Source organism: Oryzias latipes, chromosome 3 (genome assembly GCF_002234675.1).
Source record: "Oryzias latipes chromosome 3, ASM223467v1".
Lineage (NCBI taxonomy): Eukaryota > Metazoa > Chordata > Actinopteri > Beloniformes > Adrianichthyidae > Oryzias > Oryzias latipes.
This window is the reverse complement of record NC_019861.2, coordinates 6,498,205-6,514,498: the sequence shown is the minus strand read 5'-3', so window position 1 is coordinate 6,514,498 and position 16,294 is coordinate 6,498,205. Positions and strand designations below refer to the sequence as shown.

General features: G+C 38.7%; 1 protein-coding gene across 1 annotated transcript in view; it reads right to left on the bottom strand.

Moving 5' to 3' along the window:
- prmt3 (protein arginine methyltransferase 3) overlaps positions 1–16,294 on the bottom strand; it is an 83,108-nt gene that overhangs the window by 57,261 nt on the left and 9,553 nt on the right. Inside the window, exons 9-10 of the mRNA XM_004066823.4 lie at positions 13,919–14,040; positions 5,000–5,099 (exon numbers count right to left, since the gene is read on the bottom strand). Of these exons, the coding sequence (XP_004066871.1) occupies positions 5,000–5,099; positions 13,919–14,040 (222 nt within the window). The remainder of the gene's footprint in view (positions 1–4,999; positions 5,100–13,918; positions 14,041–16,294) is intronic.

Genomic DNA, 16,294 nt, shown 5'->3' with positions numbered 1-16,294 from the left:
ACTGTGAATATACTGCAGTCTTTTATTTTGAAATGACAGGCTTGTAAACTTAGCTAATTGCAAAAACAAATAAAAATGTGCTAAAATTGTTTTATCTCGTCTTTTGTAATCATGGCATTTACCCCATCACTCTGTCTAAATGTCACAAAACTTTACAGATCTGACGTCAACACCTCGTAAAGTCTGTAGATGTACGAATGCAAGATTTGCATTGATCACATGGCTGCAATGTTTCATCCTGCAGCCCACTCTAATAAACCACATTGGTGGTTCATGCTATTTATCTTGTGAGGCACCAGAGAAATGCTGTCACAGCCATGCTCCGGAAGCATTAGATAGTTTAACTTCCCAATCCAAATCTTGATGCTATAAGCAATGAAGCATTGGGTGCCAGACATTATCACTCGGCTACAGGGCTGGTGGGAATTTCCCTATTTAAACTGCATCTTCTGAAGAAAAATAAAAAATATCCAAAGCCAAGAAAATCGAAAACAGGTGCAGCAAAAGTTTCACCTTGCAACTATTTACCAGAATATTTGAAGGTCTTGGAGAGGTAAATAACCAATAAATTCTCATTAAAGCAAGGACACACTTTTGGTTCTGCCACTGTACTGGTCGCTACAAGCATGGAGTTGTTTTGCACAAGACTCTGTGTGTGTGCTTGTGTTTAGAAAAGTTTGTATGTGATTGGCAGACTGTCAGGTTGAAGGACAGGATGACTGATGACTGCCAGCCTTTCCTCAGGCAGAGGAGGCTCTTTGAACAGATAATGAGGCTAAGAGATGAACGGCTGCCATTGTTTTAGCGCTATACTCTAATGCACTTTAAGATTCACGTCTGATGTAGTTTGCGCATGAGCACATATGCTATCTACTCTAAACATGATAGTCTTTTTACTGCTAGAATTTCTTCATAACAAGGGTAGTGCGGTGCTCTTTTTCCAGTTTTGAACACCTTTCAGATTAAGTACTGGTTTCCAGTTAGGCTAAACTAAATACCTCTGAGATTATTAGGTGAACAGGAAAATTGCCCAACTCATCAAGATTGGAGAAATTCTTTAGTCTTAGGTTAATTGAGTTGAGCCTAGATTTAAGACAAGGTTCCTTGAATTTGCATACAGTATATCTTCCAATAGTACCCCGTCCTGCTTCCAGTAATCTGAATCTGATTCTCGTCCAACTCCCATTCAGAATGATCCTGCTCCTGCCCCCTTCCCTTATATTTTTGTCTTCATCATTATTAGACTCTCGTGAATTTTTTTATTACATCTGACTTCCCTACCAGCTCTCTGAACTAACCAGAAGAATTTTTCATCCTTACTCTTCGCTGGATGTCATTTTTTTCTGACATCGGACTCGCATGGGCTTTGTCCGAATTCCCTCCCTGCTCCCTAACTACTAAAAAACACATTTTAAAAGCAATTCGGACACCATGCTCACTACCTTTTATTTTTTGAACGGCAAATATGACATCACCAATTTCCCTAGCGTTTACGATGGCTATTTATGAATCCAATGATGATAGAAATGTTGATGGTTTATTAAAAAACACATTTGAACACACTTTCTGCCCGCAAAAATATTTCAAACGCAATGCATTGTGGTCTATAGTCGTCAATCTAGCGAGCATTAATGCACACTGGTTTTTGCAAAGATTTCTGGGGAATTTCTTAGGTACTTGATTTTAGAATGGTAGATTCTGACAGCACTACAAAATGGGGAACTCACAATATAGTGCACTATTTAGTGAAGCATTTCAGACATAGCCATGATCGCTGCTGCCCTTCAGATTTCAGAGGGGAAACCGTGACTAGGAACACGTCTGCCTAATTACTTTTTCAATTCAGGCATATTATCAGAAAACTACAAAATGGCTCTGCCTTAAATCTTCTTTTTTTCGTCAATCTTTTTGGTTGGTTCCCATTCCCGTCCTGCTCCCGTAAGAATATTATCCCATCCCATCGTAATGAATGGCAGTGACCCCTGGGAATCCTGAAAAAATGTCAGCCACAATGATGAAAATGTATGGTTTGTTTGGGGGTTTTCAATCATCTTGCCTTGGAACTTTTGTCACAAGAGTTTGGAGTGCTCATCTGTACATGTAATCCAAACTCTGGACGAGAAGAAGCTAATGGGCAACCAGTTTAGGGTTTGGGATAATACCGGTGCAGCTTATTTTTGGTGCACCGACAAAAGTAAACTCATCAAATATCCTAGTTTTGAGAGTGCATTTTTAGTCTGATCATACCCGATCAGTCATCATCTGTGATTAATTTTGGAGTGACATTCTTTATTTGGCCCTTGGGAAAGTTTAGGTTTCACCTTCAGACAGCTCCCCACACTGTTATCTGCTCTGAACGGTTTGTGTTTTAGGCTTGCTGTGAAAGAGGGCAGATCAAAGTCGTAAGTTATGAAATGACAGTGGTGCTGCTGAAAGGCGAACTTAAACCCTGCCACAGCAAATCTGTCCCCCTTTCCTTCCACCACATCTAAGCACATTTATCAAGTCCCCTTCTGGAATGCTGCGTTTGTCTATTTAAGTCTACATCTTCTAAATCCCCTTGCTTTATAATGATCATCGACTAAAAAGTCCCTAAAACATATCAATATCCCTTTGTGTTTTTTTTTATGATCCAGACACATCTGTTAATGTTGCTCCATAGGTCATATGCACAATTTGGCTCCATCTGTATTTTCAAAATAAGAAGTTCACCCAAAAGTATGCAGTACACTCAGTGTTTTATTTTGAAATATTACAGTCTAAAACGTAAAACAAGAATATTATGTGTGAGAATGGTAGAAATATCATTTTACTGTATTTAGTCTGCTTTCGTTCTTCCCAAACTGAATTCCTACATCATGTTATCTGGAGACGTGTGACCAGAGTCCATTTGTCACCGTTATGCACCACATCGGTGACCAACCATAAACATGTGATCATGATAAATGACAGCTAAACTGGCAGCAGAGTCCATTTAGAGATATTGAAACTAAAAGGGACAAAATATGTGTTTCATTTACAAGAAAGTACCCCAAGATTTATAAAAGTTTTCTGAACGTAGTCATTTTCTACCCATACAATTTTGTCATTGTATCATTCTAGCTCAATCTAAAACCGTTCCAGGCTAAAGCCCACGATGAGAGATGATGTTCTTGTTTTGCTTTCTATTTGTGAATGAAAGGTGGAATCTGTTGTCAGAGTAAAAGTCAATGGCTCCTTCTTGCAGCGGATGACTCTAAAGATCTATACATTCAAACTATTTCAAATTAATCACACTGTCTTGCTGATAACAAGTGAGACCAGCTGGGGGGAAGATTTCTGAAAAGCTTGCTCTTGCTGCTCTGCCAGCTCTGTTGTTTGAACAGAAGATCAACCTGGCCCCCATTCATTGGCACTCTATTCTCACTAAATCTAGATAAATAAATAAAGTCTTAATCGACTATTATGCCACTTGTCAAGGTATTGATGTGAATGATTCACCGACAGCCTCCGATCTTTAGGTGGAGTTTGTCAGGCTGTTCCTAAAATGAAGTTAAAATCTAATTTTGACCAAGCATTACTGAAATGTGAAGCTTTGTAATATAGAAACGGATTTCAGGATTTTTTAATACTACAAGCAGCCAAATTAATGATAAGCAGTCAATTATCATCGCTACGATTCCATATGATGCTGCACATTTGTTTTAATCTAACTGTTTTTAATGGATTGTAGACATTCTGCCCAAAATGTCGGTACTGTAGTGACAACTGTCATTCTTCTTTTTTATAGTGGCGTTGCTTTTCAATTCCCAGCCCATCCTTCGCCTGAAAAATGTCTGCCTTTTTATTTTCTGATGAGAAGTGACTGGAGAGTTCTTAGATTTATTAGTGCTCTGTGAGCCAGTGTCATCAGAGATTACGCCCCCTATCCTTCACTGTTCCACAAGCACGTCAGCCACCAAATTTCAATTTCCCCAGCGAAAGTATGGCAAGGCTCTCTCTGGTGACCTGTGCTCGTGACCCTGAGGTCTCACGATAAATGTGGGGGGGGGGGGGTAGAGTGTGCTCATGAATTAGGGATGACTTCACCAGTACATTCAACGTTGAGAGTCCTGCATGTACCACCAAAAGGGAATCTACCTGATAAATGGCCACCAAGGGGTGGCCGTTAAAGGATAGGAAGACTGTCCTCCTTGGAAAAAAAATTGGTAAAAGTTTAAATTACACATCACTTGATGTGTCACTTGATAAAAATAATCATCAAAGCATAATGCTTCAACTATTTAAATCGACTACTACAAACTAAAGATGTGTAACTCATGAGACTTTTTAAAGACACACTGATGAAAATTGTGTTGTTGGTGTTTTTAACATGTTATTGTGGCATTTTTCTGATGGAGGAAAATTTGTTAAGAAAATTAAGCTCAAAATTGCATTTCTGAGTACTACTTTATTCAAATTGTTGTGAATCAAGAGCCGACAAAAAAAATGCAGTTTGAAAAAGATTGTATTTGTGACGTGGAAAAAAAAAAAGGGCGGGCCACAAACTCCCTCCTTTGCTATGTCCCCCCAAGCCTGCTCTCGCTCAGATGTGCATGCAGAGTAGACAGATGACGGAAAATCAATATATAGATGTTAGCTTTCATTTTTGAGAGCTCTCAGCAACGGATAAGGGAAGGGAGGGGAGGGTGGGGTTGCTCCATGCCCACAACTCAGAGGCGAATTTCTAATGAACTCAACCTGAACTCAGGCTGCTTTGCCAAACTATGTCCAATTAAATTACATAGGATTCTTTGGGATTTAGGCTAAAACGGCATAAATGTGATTAAAAGACCACTGGGAATGTTTTTGAATATACATCAAAAGATGTTCAGAGTGGGACTTTAATGCCCAGAAATATTCAATGCAAAAATGTAGGAATACCAGCAGCAGATTGTTTAGGAGCACAGATTTATGAAACCTTATCTCAACAGACTTGTTTTTGATTTTTTTTTTTATAAATCCCTAAATATGTACTAACCATCCATTCTGAGATGATGATGTCGACCTTCGCCACAGGCAGCTTGATGTCTTCGATACGGCCTTTGATCAGTGTGATCTTGTCCTCCAGCTGGTTGGACCTGAGAGGAGCAGGAATCACATCCTTCAATGTCAATGTGGCTTGATTTAAAAAAAAAGTGACCCAAGTGCAGGATTCATATGCTCATTCAAGAAGCTTGACTTCTAATCATTTAACCAGTTGTATGGTCGTTGAAATGTTTCTAATTTTTCTCATAATTTCAGATCTCCCGTTGACTATATAAGAGAACTGGAAAGAGTGAGTGTAACGTCACCATAGTTTACTTCCTGCTGAAGCCAATTTTATCATACTGCCATGTTGGAGCCAGATGACATCAGTAAAACAGAGATTGGTCCAAGTTGGTCTGAGTAATAATTTCTATGGCAACCACTCTCACCAGTCAGTAGTGAGTTTGTTGAAAAGCCACACCCCTTCCACTGAAAGTAGGATCTGGAGAATCTGTCAATCGAATGTTTAAACATGGGGGCCAGGGGGCACCACATACTTTTATTGAGGCATCTGACTGACCAGTTCATAATGTGTATAACCTTCAGTGCAAAAAATATCAGGGAAGACAAATTGGGATTATCAGAAACATCTTTAAAAAGATATCAGAACAAGAATGGTTATTCTGTCAAAAAGAATGACTATCAAATGACTATTTCTCTAAAGAAGTGTAGAGGATTATGGCTTCTTGAAGACAGCGGGTACTTTCTGTTTGGAACACAAAGGGGGAAGGTCAGTGAGTTCAGTTCTCATATACAGTCAATGCTCTAGACTTGTATGAGCAGTTTTCCACTTTAGTAGCAACCACAAACCTGCTGTAGATCTTTACACTTGGTACTAAAAAAAGCAATCATCAGTTAACTGTTAAGACTTTTTTGAAGCACTTTGACCATGGAGAACCAGCAAAGCTTTTTGTTTGCCAGCAAATTAGGTTTGCTAGTACACATTTTAACATACACATTCACTTTCTCAGTGGAGCAAGCGGTGATCGGCTAAACACTTTCCTTTTATATGGATTCAAAGTAATATGCGATCAATTCTCAATTGACAATTCAATATGCATTCAGTCTTGGAATATGAAAATACATTTTGCAATTTAGAATTCAATATAAAAATTAACAATTCAATATGACAATTTTAAAAATAAAATGTATATAAAAAATAAATTGCATTTTAAACTGTAATGGGATTTTGATATATTTCAAATGACAATGCATTTTTTCAATTACAATTCAATATTTAAAAATGACATGGTTTGCATGGTACATTCATTTTAGAGTACCGGTAACTTAAAATCTATTGCATTTTTAAATGTCAATCCTTTTGTGTCAAAATTCAAATGAATCTGCAAACAGCGATCCCTGGTGTAATGCATTTTTGCTTGCATGGCATCGCGCTGTGTCAAAATTCACATTGAAATGCAAACTGTGAGATGCTCATCAGGGCGGGGCCTACCACCTACTAAAATTCGCTAATCCCACCTACATCTTCCTACTTGAGATCTGTCTGAGGCAGCAGTCCCCAAACCTCAGGCCCGGTACCGGTCCATGGGTCACTTGGTTCCGGGCCGTAAACAGAAAAGAAAAACTGCATACGCTAACTTTGATTATTTACGTTTGTTTATTTTCTGATATTAAAATAAGTTTTATTTTGGAAAACTACTGGATTCTGTTCACCCCATCCGTCCGCCTGTCTTGACACATCACATGACTTTAAGCAGCTGCTTGGACCGCAAAGTTAGTAGATCATCGCTTAAAAGCTAATAGAAAATAAACATTAAAACATATTTATAAAGTTTCCCCTGAGGAAACCAAAGAAGAGCCTTCGTCTTTAAAGAAACATAAAGCTACTGTTTAGTCTTCCTCCAAATACAGATATATGGATGCAGTTGTTCTCACGTACCACAAGCTAATCGCTAGCCTAATGTGCTGCGACTGAGTTAAATGTTTCGCACAAGCAGATAATAAAGTTGCAGACATGGTGGATTCATGTACATTATATTTAGAAAAAATTACAGTTTTTACGAGGGTTGTGTCATTTTATTTAATCCATTATCAGTCACATCTTAAAAAGTTGGTTGCAGCTCAAATAAGCATTCGGTTGTTAGCATCACTTTGATATCTTCATCCTCATAACAAAGTTTAAGTTTAAACCAGCAGCAAACATTTGACAGAGAATGAAGATTCAGTCAAAGTTTTTTCTGATTTGTGGAAACTTGTTAAAAGGACCATTTATGAATTTTCCTACAGGCTGTTAAGAAACTTGAGCACAGTTTATGTCTCTTTATGTTAAACATATACACAATGAAGAATCAGAACAAAATTTGAAAAAATATTTTGCTCTGAAAGATTATCTGGGTTGAGTTCTCAATGTTATTATGGAATTCTATGGGGGGGGGGAAAGTGTAATGTCGCTTTTATTGATTTTTTTTTTTTTTTTTTTTTTTTTTTACAAACCAACAACCTTATTTCATCTTTGTCATCTGTTAGCAAAAATGTACTAATGTTTTCAGATTTTTTACACAAAATATCTTGTAGTAGCATTTTTGTTTGAAAAACAGTTTTTTCAGAAACCGCAAACTTAAAAATACTAAATGCAAACTTGGGCCCGTTTGGACCGGTCTGTGAAAATCTTGTCTGACATTAAACTGGTCCGTGGCGTGAAAAAGGTTGAAGACCATTGATCTATGGGCCCGAGCGTAAATCCTAACGCAGAGGATGGAAGAGCCTTCCTCCTCTCAAAAAACATTTCTGTTGTTGAAACCAAACATTTTCCTTTTACCTACTCGTAAGATCATGAGGGAGAATTTTTAAGCATAATGGAAAAGCATATTTATACAGTATTTCCAGAATCTATTCATCTAGATCTAAACAGATGAATACATAAACATGCATATTTATACAGCATAACAAAAACATACATATGGGGGTTAGTCTAATGGTTTAAACAAGTCTAATGGTTTAAAGTTAGACTTTGTGATGAAGATTTTCACTTTGACGTCAAAGTGGATGCTAACTACCAGTCAAAAATTTCAGGCGCATCCGATTTTTAAAGGTGTGATGCATAAGTCAAGCAAAATAGAAGACACAACCTTGGTAAAACTGGTATTTTCCAAGTACAATATAAACATGAATCCATCGTGCCTGCAACTTTATTATCTGCATGTGTAAAACAATGGAGAGTCAGTCGTTACATATTACTCCACAGAGTGGTTTCTGCAATGTGGGAACAACTATCTCAATAAATCTGTATTTGGAGGAAGACTCCTAGCTTTGTCTGTAAATAGCAGCTTTATTTTTCCTTTAAGTCGAAGGTTCTGCTTCGGTTACCTTACACACTCTTTCCTCCCCAAATAAACTTTCTAAATATGCTTTCTTGTTTGGCTTTTGTTAGCTTTTTAGCTTTGGGCTGCTAACTTAGCAGAGTAGCTGCTTTAAGTCCAACTAATCTGTTATCATGTGTGTTTGTTTTTTTCGTCTGTGGCCCGGTACCAAGTGACCCACGTGACCCAGGTGTTGGGGACCACTGTCTTAAAGGACACAGCAGCCCTAAAGATGTGCTCCAAAAAATCTCTTTAAGAGCTGCAACACAGCAGTTGCAGTTGTAATCATAACACAGTTAATTCATTAGCAGATAGCGCATTCTCTTCTCTAACCAAAGACAGCAAATATTTCCATTGGTTGGTCAAGTCTTCAATATTTTTCATTGGGTGACCAAAAGAAAGTGGAGGCAGGATTTAGCAAATTTATGAAGGTGGTAGGTCCCACACTGAAGAGTGTCTCACAGTTTGCATTTCAATTTGAATTTTGACACACATAAGGTGCAATGCATTACACTAGGGGCTGACTCTAGTGTAATGCTGATGTCATGATGTCGTGATGCCCACAAGGAGAGAAAGGCGGAGCTTCATAGATCGAGTCATCTTACTTCCAGGAGGGAAAATGAGCTGCGAAAATAAGTCATATGTCATACAAAAAATGTGTTCTTTAGTGTGTCTAAGGTAACCTATTATCATACACATGGATTATAGGGAACTCTGAGATGCTTAATAAAAGAATAATACAGGCCCTTTAAGACAAAGGAACAAACTATTTTTGCAGATTAATTATCTCACAACAAAATTAAAACAATGAATTTCAAAAGTAGCTTTGTCTAGAGCCTTTGAAGTCTTGCTTTTTGTTGTATGTTAAGATGCTTTGCTGTATCAAATGTTATTTTTATCATTGTATATTTTTAAACAACCTTTTACAATATCATTGTAAAAAAAAAATTGTATATAAAACATCTAAAGTTCTTATAAAATCTATCGGATCTTGTAAATACTGGAAGTTGAATTTGTTCACCAGCCTTTTGAAACCTAATCAGAGACATTTGAGTGAAGAAAAACTAGATGAATATGAAGAAGAGAACAAAACTGTAACAGTTAGGCAGCAATACGTCTGGCTGAGGTATGGTGTGCGATCACTACTGCTGTTTCAATGATCCGTCCTTTCAGACAAGACACTTAGGGCATCAATCTCTGTGAATATTCCATTATCATGACAGCTAATGTTACAGAGGACAGAACAATTACTCACACTGACCCAGAGAGCTTTTCTGTTGCAGCGATTCTTATCCTAAGCTGTCTCTCAGCTGCTCTACTAGCGCTGCTATCGCCACCTTCCAGAATCCAGCCATCCCCACACCCCTCACCCATAAGCCACCGCCCCCTCCACCTTTCACATAAAGGAAACATTGCAATCTCATTATTGGGGTAATTTAGAGGACAATGTCAGGAGTGTGTCCAGCTCTGTAGGTGTATAAAACTACAGTTTGCAAAGTACTGCTTTTCAGTGTTTTATGTACTTTTTGTCAGACAGTTATGTCTTAATTTAAAACCTACAGAAACGAGAAAAAAAATGTGCTTCTATAAATATAAAAGAAGCTTTGCTAAATAAAATGGGCTATGTGTCATAGACAAATAAAGGCAATGCCAGCGTAAAGTTTTCAGCGTAAAGATGTAAAAAGGTTAAGATATCAGTTACATTTTGACATCTATTTATTGCAAACACAACATTTTTTTAAGTAGAGTTTTTTCTTTCTTTTTTTCATAGTTTGGCCAAGAGTGTGACATAAAATCAGTTGCGACTAAAAAATATAAGCTCATGTGTATGGGGTCTAATTAGGATAAGTGTAAAGTGAATGAAAAACCAGATTGTAAATTTGAAAAAGGAAAAAAAAAAACGGAATATTTGAAAACAGTTTTAAACTCTTATGTACACATTGTCAACTTGAAGGAATATTTTCAATTTGAAAAACCTATTTCTTAAGTTTAAAAGAAATTCAAGATTTGAAAAAAATCTGAATTTGAAACTTGAATGTAAAAACAACTTTTAAACAAAAAAATTGTTATCAAATGAAAATGACGTTTTTTTTTTTAAATAGATGATTTCTACTTTTTTTGTTTCTTTCCTTGTTTGTTTTCAGTACTCAGTTTTACAGTTTCAATTTAGACTATTCAAGTTTTCTCTGCTGAGCCTAAAGGCCCGTACACACCGGGACGAATATTCGCCAGGGTTTTTCGCCACGTTTTTTGTATTCACACCCAGGCGATTTTCGCTGACGATGAGCCGAGCGAACATGCAATTTCATTCCCTGACATTAGATGGCGCTTAATGTAAACAGAAATACTCCTGTACACAAGGTGGCGCTGTGCAACTTTACGCTTCTTAAAGTCGCCTTTCACTCAGAAGAAGAGAGCAAGTATTTACGCGCTTGTCAGAATAAAACAAAGAAAACATGAATATTTCAAGCACCAGTAGCTCCAACTGGTGCTTCGTTCGGGGATATTTTAGAATGTCCGTCATTATTTCTTCGCGGCAGTGTAGACGCTACTTGGCGTCTATCTTCTTCGCTGGTATGTGTGCTCAGCAAGGCAGTTTTGTGTTTGAGCGCCCCCAAGTTGTGTTTTACTGTAACTTCAGAAGCTCCAGACACTTGTGCAAAAGCGCCATTCTCATTGGTCGCGTCGAAATCGACGCGAGGCGTCAAAAAAAAAAAAACGAACCCGAGGCGTTTTTTTTTTTTTTTGACGCTTTGAGGCGTGGCGTTTTTTCGCGTCGGTGTGCACACTCACATTGGTGCCCTTTCTTTAGTCACGAGGCGTTAAACGTCGGCGAAAATCGCCGGCGAAATTCGTCACGGTGTGAACGGGCCTTAATTGTGTGTGGGGGTGGGGCTTTGAACTCGTCATTAAAAAAAACCAATTGAACTATCGGTATGTCCCAATTCAAGGGCTGCGTTCTTCCTGGGCCACATTTGTAGGCTGCTTACAAAATGACTCCTTCAAGTGCAGCCAACGAAAACTGCCTTCTTTTTCCCTATGTCAAGGATTGGTCTGGTGAATCCTTCTATGTGTTCCATATCCCATGATGCATTGTGTCCTAACCTGGAGATTTTCTGACAACAATGGCGGACTGTGAAGCCGGACCCGGAGTTGAAGATAATTACACCTTTTTATAATTACTCCTTCAAGATTAAAAGTTTTATCAAATAAGCCAGGAAAAATTTGAGCTCCATGCCTGGTTCAGTGTGTGAATGTGTGTGTGAATGTGTGCATGTGTGTGTGCATGGGTGAATGGGACTGTGACTGTAAAGCGCTTTGGGCCTTCGAAAGAAGGTAGAAAGCGCTATATACCTATACCCCATTACCATTTACCACTAATCCTCCCTGTTTAGGACTCACGGTTGCTAGGCGACAGGACATTAGTCGATGTAATGGCTGGAATTATCGAAAGGCTAGACTCGTCCAAATTCACAGCCATAAACATCCAGCCTACCCGCTTCAGGAAGGACCTGGCCAACATCCCCCGGGAAGGCCACGGCTATTGAAGGATGCAGCCCTCGAATTTGCACACGCCCTTTATGAGAACTGGACTGAGTGACCCCTCCCCCCTGGCATTCCAAACAGGAAGTACCAGCTGGCTCCAAAAAGCCGAAATCCCATAGACATCTATTGACAAATAATTAGCCAGTACTCAGTCAGTCATTCTATTGGACAGAATAACCATTCTTACTCTGATACCTTTTTTTACACGTTCTTGGTAATTATCTTTTTGAAGAAATTTTTTTCTTAAATGCAAGTTATTCATGTTATTCAACTGACCAATCAGATGGCTCCGTAAAAGTAGGTGGTCTCACGCCCAACAGTAAAAAGTTTGACTGACAGATTTCGTGAAGTGGTAGGAGTGTTGCCTTCCAAAAAGCTAACTTCTTATTGGTGAAAATGGTTGCCATGGAAATATTGACTCAGACCAGCTCGAACCAATGGCTGCCTAATGTCAATTTCTGGCTACAACGTGGTATCACGAATAAAAGGCGATTGAACTGACTTCATATGGCTGGAGCCAGAAGTAAACCAATTTCTATGGGTGACGTCACACTCACTAACTCCAGTTCTCAAATACAGTCAATGGTCTTATCTGCAATTTTCATGACGCTGTTAACTCAGGCAAAGAGAAGCCGGTCAATGTGCCCACCTCAGATCAGGGTTCTTTGGACATACAGAATCAAATGATAGTTAAAGGGAAGAAGTCTACCCTCCTCCTCCTCCATTTGTATCCCCAGGATTATCAGGATATTTTTAGAATTACTGCTGAAATGTGTTTTGTATGTTCAGCAAACAAAAAAGCCTGATCAATAGTCAAGAATCTGTTTTCAACTCATGCCACCTCACAAAATGAATTCCTCTCATCAATGAAAAAACAGGTCCTGTGATTCTGCAATTTGTTGTCATGCTGTAGAACACTGAGTCAGATAATCCATCAGCTGCAGACATTTTTTTCCATCTATTTAGACGTTATCTATTAAAGAAGTGGCTGCGAGGCGGGGAAACCACATCAGGATTTTCATTTAAAGTTTGCCGACAGAGCAGAGAGAAGAGATGGATGCTCCTGCCCAACCACTTTAATTACAATCCAGATATTAACATCAAGAAAAAGTGAGCAAGGCAGGCACACACACATACATGAACACACATCTACGCACACAAATACAAGTGTTAAAGTCCTAAACCAAGACACCAGTAGATGAAAAAGGAATCTAAGGAGCAGGTCTGTGCTTTTGCAAGTATTTGTGCACATAACAGGCTGGGGTCTGTTGAAGAATTATGGCATCTTTTTGTGGCTGAAGTTTCACTGTGGGAGAACCTGCGATGGAGCCTGCATGCTGACACACACTTGAGCGGCAAGCCAGTGGTCTGTAAAATTAAAACGTCCTTTTCCGTTGGTAAACCATGGAAATTTGCTTATACCCCACTATTTTACATCACAGTAATAATAGCAATCATTATGGTTCCTAACTCAAAAAAAGCATTTTAGAGACAGAGATGTGTGATGGTACTTCCAGGTAGTCATGAGAAAAGCTGGTGGAGGTAAATGGACTGAAATGTGGAGAACCAGGTGCCGGAAAACTAAAAACGCTGAACCTAAAATTGGACAGTAAGTTGAATAAGAAATGTACCAACAGGAGGTTTATCTACATGTCTGCCTGGAGGTGACTGGGGGTTTGGGACTGTGGACACTACAGGGGAGGAGAGGTGAGGGACAAATAAGTCAGACCAGAGGTGTAAATTATGTACATTAAAACCTTGCTGCTGACAGCAGCTCGACTGCAGTCAACCAGCTGCAGCAAATAAAAGTTAGCTGTAGGGCACACAGACCTTCCCCCCAACAATCATTTGCTGTAAACAAAAGGCCGGCCATCTAATTCTGATCAAAAAGGGGGAGGATCCAAGGAGAAAGGAAGAACTCATCTACCATACAATTAGCGCCACATTCAATGCTTGATCATTCATTGTTGAGAATGGCATTCTATAAACTGCATGTGTGCACTCACCGTATTATGTCCATAGCCTGATAGACTATGTCTGACTGGTCAACTCCAATAACTTGTGTGGCCCCAGCCCTGGCAGCAAACATGGATAATATGCCAGTCCCACAGCCCACATCCAGCACCACCTACAGGACATTTAAAATTGGGATGTTGTGAGAAAGACAGTACTCAGAGTGGTCCCAGAATAACAGAAAGCCGCCAAATGCAGATCAGCTAACTTGGGTTGAAACATTAGCTTTCTGGAGAAATAAAACATGTAGCTTTATTTACATTCTCACCAGTGAAGATCATACTCCTCTTCTGCTTCATCAATGAAAAGGTTCATTCATTCATTAACTAACATTGGGCGTGGGGAAAGAATTTTTTAAGTTTGTAAATCATCAGAAAATTACCACAAGAACATGTAAAGACCCACTCTAATGAAAATTGTATTTTGGGTATTTTTAACATGTTCTTGTAGAATTTTTCTCATGATGGATGACATGTATAAAATAATTTAAGATTAATGCTGCATTTTATAGTCTTTCTTTAATCAAATCGTGATGGATCAGGAACAGATACAAGCTCAGGTCTGTGATGCAACTAAGATGGACGGGCCTAAGAGTGTCTTCAGACTGGACACATTTGTTTTGCTTTAAGTGTACAAGAGTTTGTTTTCCCCCGATAATCAAAAACAAATTTTCAGTTTGAATAGACCCAAGCGGACCCTCGTCCAGGACCAGGAACCGCTCTTGAATCGATCTTTGGAGGTGGTCTCGGTTCGTTTCCAATTGGACAGAGCTTCGACATTCCTCGGTCTGAATACATCCGTCCTCGGAGCGAAGCAACTGAACCAAGATGGCCACCGTAGTAGGTGGTCAAGTGACCTAAACACAGTCAGATGAGCCGCTGACAAATATAAAGCAACGATTGTCATGTTATCAAACAAAAAAAAGGGTCCAACTATTTATTTGTTAGAACCTTTATTTCAACACCACTAAAAACGCTTCTTACATGCTTTTCTATGTTTTGTTACACGGCACGCTCTGCAGTGAAGTCATCTTAAAAGCTAGCTTGTGGTTCCTTAACAGAATTTTCTCAAAACAATGCCATAAAACCACAATGATGAGATACACCGACTCACTGATGTTTAGGTCAGTGAATTGGATCCAATCGGATCGTTCAAAATGAACCAAGATCATCTATGAATCGTTTTGTCAACCACAAATTATGATATGAATTAAATCATTAAAATGAATCGTTACACCCCTAATTATCATTCATGCTGCTCTTCAAACTACACAGTGAGAACGAACTGGAAGGAGGATTGGACTGTACTTAAACATTCCTTTTAGCATGAAAAAAATAATAAATAAGTATTTCTAGGGTGTTTCTGAGGGTCTGAAGACTTTCAGCCTTCTCAACCTTTTACATATCGTTTGATGATGGTATCAAGAAAATTACAAAGCCTTTGCAATTTGCAAATTGTACGTAAATCTTATATCAGCCACCCTTGATGTTAGATGTTCTCCCGGCAGATCTTTGCAGAATATCCTGCTTTTTCAGCCGTTTGTTTGTTGCTCTTGTCCTGTTGTTGGATGTATATATTTTCTTTTCTTTACTATCATTCTAACTGCTGTTTTTAAGACTGCTTTTTTAACTCTGTTGATTCATACATTGAAGGCTGCTGTGTTGAGATTTTTTTCTTTTACCCACATGCCATCTGGAGGAAGAGGTCTCTGAGAAAGCGGAGTGAGTTTGGGATACAAACTGATAAGCAGGAACTGTGAACCAAGACTCCCATGACTGTAGCAAGAAGTTTAAACGAGTTAACTACTGACCTTGCATCTCTTAGGGTCATTTTTCTTTTCTGTAACCAAGGAAACCAATTGTAAGTAAAATGTGAGGTCAGACAGGCAACCGCAGAGCTGTAGGAGGCAAAGGCGTTGACGGTTGTCTGTATTGGCTCTCCTCATGAGAAATCGTACTGGGCTCTTAACTGGGCTTTGAATACAGTCTTGTGTTTTCAGAAATAAACTTGACACCTATCTTATCTTGAACTCTGTGGCAGGCATCACATTTGAAAAGTAACCACTTTAGTGACCCAGAGTGTAGAATTTCTCATTTTAAACAATTCTTTTCTTCTTTTTTTTCTGTCAATAAACTATCTGAGTTTATATTTCATATTTTGTCTTAAATTTTGTTGTATCAAGATCTCCTTTGTACTTTTCCGATAGGGGTGATCTTATACTCAGACAGTACTCACATTTTTATTTCCCAAAAGATTCAAATTAAATGTAGAAAGAAGCATTTCATTCGGTTGCCAAAATCTTCACGTTATCCAGTTGCAAAGTACCGTAGCAGGCCAAGGAGCAACTGAAGGATTTTAGCAGCATAAAA